Source organism: Porites lutea, chromosome 7 (assembly GCF_958299795.1).
Source record: "Porites lutea chromosome 7, jaPorLute2.1, whole genome shotgun sequence".
Classification (NCBI taxonomy): domain Eukaryota; kingdom Metazoa; phylum Cnidaria; class Anthozoa; order Scleractinia; family Poritidae; genus Porites; species Porites lutea.
Window position 1 is genome coordinate 13,106,822 of NC_133207.1, and position 10,000 is coordinate 13,116,821.

Consider the following 10,000-nt stretch of genomic DNA (forward strand, 5'->3'; position numbering starts at 1 on the left):
TATTGGCATCGCTGAGACTGAAAACACTGTTGTTTCCCGGGAGGAGGAAGTTGCTGTTGCTGACTTCAATAGAGGATTGAAATTTGACGGAAAGAACTATGAAGTACGACTACCGTGGAAACGTGACCCTCCTAAACTGGAAAGTAACTACATGCAAGCTGTTAGACGTCTGGAAAGCATCGAAAGAAGGTTAAGACATAACCCTGTGAAAGCTAAAGCTTACAATTCTGCAATCAATGAATATGTAGAGAAAGGATTTGCAGAGGTAGTGCCTAACGAGAATGATGAAGATAGAACTGTACGCTACCTGCCGCATCATGCTGTGTTCCGTGATGACAAAACGACGACTAAGTGCAGAATCGTGTTTGATGCTTCCGCGCGAGAAGGAGATGGTGTTTCTCCCAACGATTGTGTCCTTCCCGGTCCTGCTTTACAGCCCAACCTTGCATCTGTACTCATTCGATTTCGAACAAACAGAATTGGTCTCATAGCAGATATTGAAAAGATGTTTCTTCAGGTCAAGCTAGCGCCAGAGGATCGAGACGTTCACCGCTACCTGTGGAGAGATTTACAGTCTAACGAAACACCCAAAGTTTATAGAATGCAAAGACTGACATTTGGTGTGAACTCAAGTCCATTCCTTGCTATTTCGACGGTCCATGCTCATGCAAAAAAATACGCAGAACTGTTCCCAAATGCAGTCCAAGAAATTCTACAAAACATGTATGTGGATGACGTCCTAACAGGAGCCGATACGGTGGACTCGACTGTGAAACTTCAACGAGACATGTCAGAGATCATGTGTAAAGCGGCGTTTAACTTGACAAAGTGGGCAAGTAACTCACAGCTCGTAATGGATGCTATTGCCCCAGCCAAAAGAGCCTCATCGCCACTGGTGGAGTTTGAGTCGAGTGAACCCCTTAAAGCGCTTGGAGTCTCATGGGATTTGACCTCTGACCACTTCCGATTTCTTGCACCGGGTGGAATTGTCTTATCTCCGGATCCAATGACAAAGAGAAGCCTGCTTAGTCTAGCGTCGAAAATATTTGACCCTTTAGGGTTGATATCTCCTTTCACTGTCAGAGCCAAAATCCTCTTCCAAGAACTGTGGTTAAAAGGATTATTGTGGGATGACCCTTTGGACAGTGAAATTAAAGCAAAGTGGCTACATTGGAAGTCAGAGTTGTTGCAACTGAAAGGTGTGACCATACCCCGATGCTTCGGAAATGGCATCACGCAAGAGTCTAAGATAGAGCTACATGGTTTTGGAGATGCCTCTCCTAAAGCGTACGGAGCAGCAGTTTACATCAGAATAGCAGACAAGCAAGGTCATGTATCCTCGCAGCTGGTAATATCAAAGTCCCGAGTTGCACCTATCAAGAAAGTGTCACTACCCAGACTGGAACTTTTAGCTGCAGTTGTAAATGCCAGGTTGTTGAAGTTTGTTGTAGACACTTTGCCTATGGAAGTGACTAGTGTTGTGTGTTGGACTGATAGTATGGTGGCACTGCATTGGGTAAAAGGTCAGAGTTCTCGTTGGAAACCATTCGTGGCGAATCGAGTGGCAGAAATACAGTCCACGTGGGATCCTGAGTGTTGGAGGTACTGTGCTAGTAAGGAGAATCCTGCAGATTTGTTGACGCGTGGGTTGAGCTGTGATGATATGATTGCCAATATCTTGTGGTGGAATGGACCTCGGTGGCTGTCTTCGAGTGACAAACCTTTACCCGTTCAGCCCCAAGGTGATATTGTCTCCTCTGAAGTATGCGAAGAGGAAAGGAAAATTGCTCATGGTTGTACAGCAGTCGTTAGAGAGCCGTTAATTGATATGTCGCGTTACGGGACATGGTTAAAGTTGATTCGAGTAACCGCTTATGTACTGAGAGCAGTCAAGTTGTTCAAGACTAAATGTAAGTCTTCTGAAAGTGAACTGTCGGCAGAAGAAGTGAAGAAGGCAGAGCTTAAGTGTTGTAAGTGGGTACAGGAAGAGGTCTATAAAGAAGATTACCAGTTGCTAAAGTCCGGACAAACTCTTCCCAAGAACAGTCGCCTTCTCAAACTAGACCCGTATTATGACAGAGAGGATCAGGTTATAAGAGTTGGTGGCCGACTGCAGTTTGCTGATCTACTTGAACAGACCAAGCATCAAGTAATATTGCCTCACGGACATCCCGAAGTCGCAAAGATGGTACTAGACCTACACAAGATCATGTTACATGCGGGCCCAGAAGGCATACTGTCAACCTTAAGACAGAAAATTTGGCTGACCAAAGGGAGACGAGAAGTCAAACGTGTTATCAGAAGATGCGTGGCTTGCCAAAAACAGCGAGTTGGACCTTGCGCGCAAAAAATGGGCCCATTGCCGGAAGAGAGAGTTTCATGTTCACCAGCTTTCGCGCATGTTGGAACTGACTTTGCAGGACCTCTCTATGTAAAAGAAGGTTCAACCATACAGAAAGTGTACGTTTGTCTATTCACATGCGCATCATCTCGTATGATTCACTTGGAACTAACACACAGCCTTACCACTGATGAGTTTCTACAAGCCTTTAGTCGCATGACAAGCCGCAGAGGTCTTTGCCATACAGTGTGGTCCGACAACGCAAAAACCTTTAAGGCTGCAAGCAAGGAAATCCAGAAATTGTATGATCCTAGTACTCAAAGTCGAACGGTGTGGGATACATTGGATCGAAATCGAATTAATTCTGAGCTCTCGTCGAAAGGGATTACGTGGAAATTCATCACCGAGCGTTCACCATGGCGAGGCGGATGGTGGGAACGATTTTTCAGAGCAATCAAAGAATCATTGCGTAAAGTGCTTGGGAAAGCACTTCTCACCTTTTCTGAGTTGAACACATTATTAATTCGAATTGAAGGCATCATCAACTCGCGACCATTAACGGCAGTGAGCGACGATTGCAGAGACCCTTTGCCGGTTACACCTGCTCATCTTGCAATTGGTAGACCAATTAACCAGTTACCTGAGAGTAAAGAAGAAAACTTGGAGGAGTCTAGTAAAAGAACTGTCGAAAGGTATCTTTACCTACAGAGACTACTTAACCACTATTGGAAACGTTGGCAACGAGAATATCTGCACCTTCTGTCCGTGAGAAGTAAATGGCAAGAGGAAAACCCCTCCATTCGAGAAGGTGATATCGTATTGGTCTCAGATGATAATGTATCGCGTACCAAGTGGCCAATGGCCAGGGTGGAAAAGGTTCATCCTGGTAAGGACGGACTCGTGCGAACGGCTACCGTGAAAGCACAGAAGGGTGTATTCAACAGGCCTGTTCAACGCTTACACAGATTGGAAATTGATGCAGCGGCCCCACAAGTTACCCGTGAAGCTGATGTTCCTGTTGACGGTGGGGAGAAGCCGCGAGCGAACTCTGTTAATGTTAAAAGTGTACCTATTCGTAAGCCTAAGAAGAGAGTTGTCCTCCCCGAAGGAGGACAAGGTGGGGAGAATGTTACGGCCCATCGTCGTACTCGTACTCGGGTCATTAAAAGCCCCGCGAGACTGGACCTGTGAGAGTAGAATAAATTATGTAGATAACACGTCACGTGACTTCCTTGCTAGTCGCTCGTAGATTTGTTGTAAGTCGGGTTCCCGGGCAGTACATCAACCTGTTGTAAATCGGTGTGTATTGTAAATCGAGCGGATTAAAGTTGTGTTCAAGCGTTCAAGTTTGTATTCCATCGCTTCCTTAACAAAGACCTTCGATGTGACTGTCCGCAAACTTTACACTTTGCATGGTGCCTAATGGCCGAATTTTTCAATAATCTACTCAGCAAAAGAGCATTTAGATCATCGGACTCCTCGGACGACTCAACCACATCGCCTGAGGCGAAAAAACCTAAGAAGTACGATTCACCGCTCAGTGAAGGACCCGAACAAGAAGAAGATGAAGTAATGACAGCTCTTAATATGTCGGAGGAGGTTCCTGCAAAAGTACAAAAGATTTTGGAAAAGCTAGACACGATAGAACTGTCTTTGAAGAAAATTGAATCCAAACTGTCAAAGCTAGAAACACGAACGACAGAGTTGGAAGCTTTCAAAGAAGAAGCCAAGAAGGACATAAGCGAGTTGAAAGATGGCGCCAACTTTGCTTCAAAACAATTACAGGAGAAGTCTCAAGAGTTAACAAAGGCACAAGCAGAAATTACCGAGCTCACGAGGAAGGTGCAAAAACATGAAGAAGCAGTTAAGGAGACTGAGTCAAAATGCTTGTATCTTGAGGCCTATTCTCGACGTGAAAACATCAAGTTTATGAATATCGAAGAAGGATCTCAAGATCAACGTGAAGACACCGAGGAGATTTTAAGAGACTTTTTAGAACGTGAACTGGGATATGTAGATGCTCAGAATGTAGAATTTCAACGTGTCCACCGCACAGGAAAAACCAAAGATGAGGCCTACTCTGGGACCTTAAGTCGCCGTAATTTTAGGCGACTTAAGGCGATTTAAGGCGACTTTAGGAAAATTTGGCCAAAATGTTGCGCGACTTAAGGCGATTTAAGGCGACTTTAGGTGACTTAAGGAGAAAAAGGTGACATTTAGGTGAGTTACATGTTAGTGAATATGTTGCAGTTAATTTTTAATTTCAGTTAATTTTTGGTTTTCCTTTGTTTTAAATTCATTATCATACATAACCATACCCAGTAACGATGGAAAAATAAAAATTAACTGAAATAAAAATGAACTACAACATATACAAAATCAAAATCTGATAACACTACCTCTCTAGGGACACAATGTTGTAGCATAAGTTAATTCAGTCTTGAAGACATCTACATTAGTCTTCCAAATTTTCAACAATCTCAGCTACCTAATATTTTGAACATTAAATATCAAGGTAGCTTGTGTTGCAGGTGTATTCTAACCGTGGTTAGTAACATTTGCGAAGCAGCTCTAATATCCTTGTTCTGGGCCCTGATGCACTAAATGAATTACCAGCATTTTGAGTTCCCCTTCAACATGATTGGCAAATGGACAATGGCATTTTTAACAGTCCAGTCCTGGCATGTTCTCTAATCCTGATACACACACAGGGGGCCCAGAACTAGGATTTTGTCACTATTTTGCAGATGGACTTAACCCAGAGTTTAGTTCTATCTGTGGCACAGGCTAATATCAAGGGTGTTGGTTTAGTATTACATTAGCAGAGACAAAATCTGAGTTAGAAGCAACCAAAAGGGTAAATTTTCTCTTGGTCTTTAAATGCATTATTTCATAATATAAGGGACAAAAAATCAATGGTTCCTGCATTTCTTTTTCCAAAAAAGAAAACCCTAAAAGTAGAGTATTTCAATACATCTCTGTAAAATACTGTGAGCTGGTTTGCAGAAAAAACTTTATATTGAAATGTCTTTTTTTTCATAATTTGACAACAAACATTTAAGTAATTAATTTAAAACATCTAAAATCACTTATCGATATCGCACATTATGGAAATGACGATCCCCATTGTATGTCTTGGCAGTTGCTCTGCCAATGTTTGTCCCCACACGTTTGGCTAAGAGGATGTTTTTCCAATTGAATTCAAAACAAAAAGTTTGTAGTTCTCGCCGTATATATATTGCTCCTTTCCTGTCTCAGTCAAACAAAACACTTCCAAATACTTGCTTCGCTAGTGAACCGTACTCTCTTATCCATGGTCTCTCTGGAAACTTTCCAGTCGGGTTGATATCATGAGTGCATTTATGCACCAGCAGAAACAACTAAGCTTGGCTTCAACCAACCTCGCTCGGTCTGTTCCACGCGGCAGCGTTTACGCTCTTAGCACAAAAGGAAGCATTATGCGTCATGTTTAAACCGGTGGTAGTACCAGGTGTAAACGTTTCCATTATGTATGTCAGAAATTTCCATTTAAAAGGAGATCTTTAAACGAAAACGCGAGGTACAACATTCTATCCGCCATTTTGCTTCTCCCAGAATTCCACTGCAGTCGCAAGCTAATTTCCATGGTTTCTCGGTCCCGCCCTCTCCCCGCCTCCAGACCAGTTAGTCACGTGATCAAAACACGCTACTTTCTGGGCGGCCATAACGTGGAGGAAAGAACAGTATTATTTCGCTTTTCTACGTTCTTCATCAATAATGGTCGATTACATCAAATCGTTTGGCAGGGAGCAATCACGACAACATAAACAAAGAGCAGTATTACGCACCTTCGATGTACAAAGCTTGAATTTCTGTCTGGAAGGGAAGACCTAAAGAGACGACTGTACAAGCTATAAAGCTAAGTGTTCAAGTTTATAAGAGTGATTGTGTTTCTGTCAATGATAGATGGATATAATTCGACGGTAAATACAGATCAGAGGTTGTGTGCTGGAGAAAAAACTTATCATTAGTTGCTCTTAAAATCTGGGTCGGTAATTTACATGGACACTTTTTTCGATTGACCTTTAGACTTGTATTAACTACCAGAAAATTTAGATTAATGTTGTGGCGGCAATAATTTTTTTTTTCTCCCTTCAACCTACCTGTATTGATCTTAGTTACTTGAAATGTCTTTCAATGTTGGACTCTCACAAAGCAGTAGAAAAGAGTTTTAACTATATTTTGTTCAAGGTGCAAAGAAAGTCAGCTTTACAGCTTGCCTAGCATACACTAGCCTGAAAGCCATGTTTTAACTAACCCCAATTTTTTTATGAATGGGACTGATTACAGTTCTTCTGTAATCTGAATTCCCTAAAAAACTTTACTTGCCAGCCAGGCAAGTTAAAAACGCAGTTCACTAGCCCAATCATAAAATCCAGTACCCCAGGGCTATTGCCTGGACACTACTCTGTCTACTCTCTTTGCACACTGTTTAATGTAATTTAGCTAGAACTTGAACCTTTGAATGCCTTTTTAAACAATGTTTTTACTCAGAAATATGAGACAAACCTCCCGGATGAAATTAATAAAATACCTGTACAAGTGACTGGATAAAGCTGTGTACTATATGTTGTCATTTTTGCATAAACAATACAGGAATGATTATTCTTGTATTGCTTACGACTAATTATTAAGTTTAGTAAATTGTGTAAGGTAATTAAATGTATAAATTAGAGGGCTGGAGAGGAAATTAATGGGTCTTAAGTCACCATGGGAGTTTTTTGTGGGGGTTGGGGTGGGTCTGTGGCTAATATTATTGAACATGGGTTATTACACACTTTATGAGAAATCATGCATTCTGGAAATAGAAAACTAAAAAAGTAATAACTACAAGACAATTTGAACCTCGTTAAGATTTGAATGATTTAGTGACTTACGGAAACTAAAGGCGACTTTAGGCGACTTAAGGCGATTTTAGGCGACTTAAGGCGATTTTAGGCGACTTAAGGCGACTTTAGGCGACTTTAGGTCCCAGAGTAGGCCTAAAGATGGGAATCCTCGTCCAATTCTTGCACGTTTCCTGAGGTATAAAGATGTGCAAAACATTTTTTCACTGGGACACCGCTTGAAAGGATCAAAGTTTCAAATGTTCCGAGACCTACCGACGGAAATTGTTAAACGCCGCAGGGTACAGATGGAAACTTTTAAAACTGCTAAACGAAGAGGAATTCCAGCGGCTTTTAGCCAAGCACAACCAGATAAGTTGTATATTAGAGGGCGCATATGGCCAGTAGGCAAAGAACTTCCTTCATAACTTTTTATAACTTTTGTCATTGCTTCAACAATCGAGTGCTGACGGGCCATCTGTCACTGTGTGATTGATGAAAAACAATGTATAACTTATGCTATTGCGGACGGTTGCTTTCTTTATTAGCTTTTCAGTTTTTTCTTCTTTCAAACTTAGGAGAGAGCCTAAGAAAAGGCGTCTTTCGTCCCCAGTCAATTTAACCTTTTATTGATTTAAATGTGTGTGTCTTTGTTTACATTTTGCCTGACAATGTTTATTTTGCTGTGTTTTTACGTAACCTTACTGTTATTTTATTTAACCTCTTGTTTATCTTTTTTTATTTCTCATATTTGTTTTTTGTTGCGAGAATACTCCTTGGGTAAAGACAGTCGATGCTATCTGACACAAACGTCTAAAAATGGATCTTAAAATAGGATCAATTAATGTTAGAGGTTTGGGAGACCAGGTCAAGCGGCGAGAAATCTTTAACTGGCTTAGAGCAAAAAAATATTCAGTATATTTTATTCAAGAAATGCACTGTACAGAAGACAATAAGAATGATTGGCGGGCCGAATGGGGCTATCAAGCTTTGTTCAGCTGCTGCACCAGTAAAAAGGCAGGTGTTGCCATACTTTTTAATAATAACTTCACCTTTCAAATCTCTAAAACATATTCCGATCCCGAGGGACGGTTTATAATATGTGATCTGACAGTAAATGGGAAACAATTAACGCTGACAAACATTTACGCTCCAAACAACGATGATTCAAATTTCTTCACCTCGGTTTTTAGTCATTTGGCTGATTTCCAGTGCAACGAGATCATAATAGGTGGCAATTTCAATTTAGTTTTAAATGTCGAAAAAGATAAAAAGGGTGGCCTTGCAAGAACTCATAAAAAATCATTGGAAGTTATCAATAGCGCCTCTGAAAGCTTAGATCTGATCGACGCCTGGAGAGTTTTAAATCCTGACTCTTCCAAATTTACATGGAGACAGAGGAAGCCTGAAATCCATTGTAGACTTGATTTCTTTCTAATTAATCAATGCACTTTCTGTAAAATTATTAATGCAGAGATATTAGCAGGTTACAAAACAGATCATTCTATGATCACCTTACAAATTTCTTTACACTCCAACGCTAGAGGCCGAGGTTTATGGAAACTAAATACCTCCTTCTTAACAGAAACAGAATATGTCAACCAGATTAAGTCAACCATAGCACTAGCCTCCCCGCAGACATCCTTTGGGGTTCGTTTGTCACGCATTCATTTCTCCCCACGGACGTCTGCTAAACACAGCCGACATTTACGTTCACCAATCACAGGCCGTTTGCGGATTTTTGTAAAACGTAACCCGAGCCGCTTCTTAAGATCAGTGAGGCTTTTGATCGAGTGTGCGAGAAATTTGTAATTATACAGAGTTAAACAAGTATCAGAGAGAAGCTATCCTGCAAATTTTACAGCGAAGACCGACGAGTTCATAAATTTGCCGACGGGATTTAGCAAATCCCTTATCTATCAAGCTTTGCTGCTTGTTTGCGACACAGTGCGTGGAACTACTGGACATTATTGCTGTTGTTGTTTCGCCCCTGGTAAATCCACAGGCAGCCCAAGCGCACTAGTTGTGGGTTCGGGCTTCAGAGGTCATTTGGTCGGAATATACTAGAATTATTAGTGTATTATCTGATGCCAAATAAATGCAAAAAGTCTTAAAGATATGAAGTCTTCTTGTTTGTCTATCTTTACTAGTAGCCTTTAAGATAACGAAAATCGATATTTCTTGCATTATTACATGTGATTCGGGCCCTTATTGTTCGAATTTTATCACATGTATTCGAATCTACAACGCTAAGAGAAAAAAAAAATCATGATCACGCGAAATATTAATTCAAAAAGCTCCCTTACCTTTAGTTCATAGCCACTCTGTGTCCTACGGTCGGTTTAAACGCCGTTTAGTCGACTTTCTTTCCATCGAATACTGAACACTATAGTGTTATAGTGTTATAGTGTTCAGTATTCGATGGAAAGAAAGTCGACTAAACGGCGTTTAAACCAACCGTAGGACACAGAGTGGCTATGAACTAAAGGCAAGGGAGCTTTTTGAATTAATATTTCGCGTGATCATGATTTTTTTTTTTCTCTTAGCGTTGTAGATTCGAATACATGTGATAAAATTCGAACAATAAGGGCCCGAATCACATGTAATAATGCAAGAAATATCGATTTTCGTTATCTTAAAGGCTACTAGTAAAGATAGACAAACAAGAAGACTTCATATCTTTAAGACTTTTTGCATTTATTTGGCATCAGATAATACACTAATAATTCTAGTATATTCCGACCAAATGACCTCTGAAGCCCGAACCCACAAATAGTGCGCTTGGGCTGCCTGT

The 10,000-nt window shown here is 40.9% G+C and overlaps 2 protein-coding genes across 2 annotated transcripts in view; both read left to right on the plus strand.

Annotated features, from left to right (window-relative positions):
* LOC140944465 (uncharacterized) overlaps nt 1-3,532 on the plus strand; it is a 5,682-nt gene extending 2,150 nt beyond the window's left edge. Inside the window, exon 1 of the mRNA XM_073393604.1 lies at nt 1-3,532. This exon is cut by the window's left edge and continues 2,150 nt beyond it. Coding sequence (XP_073249705.1) covers nt 1-3,532 — 3,532 coding nt within the window.
* Nucleotides 3,533-3,763: 231 nt separating this feature from the next.
* Nucleotides 3,764-7,634, plus strand: LOC140944466 (uncharacterized). The gene is made up of 2 exons (XM_073393605.1): nt 3,764-4,439; nt 7,369-7,634. The coding sequence occupies exons 1-2, from the start codon at nt 3,764-3,766 to the stop codon at nt 7,632-7,634; spliced, it is 942 nt and encodes a 313-aa protein (XP_073249706.1).
* The last annotated feature ends 2,366 nt before the right edge of the window (nt 7,635-10,000 follow it).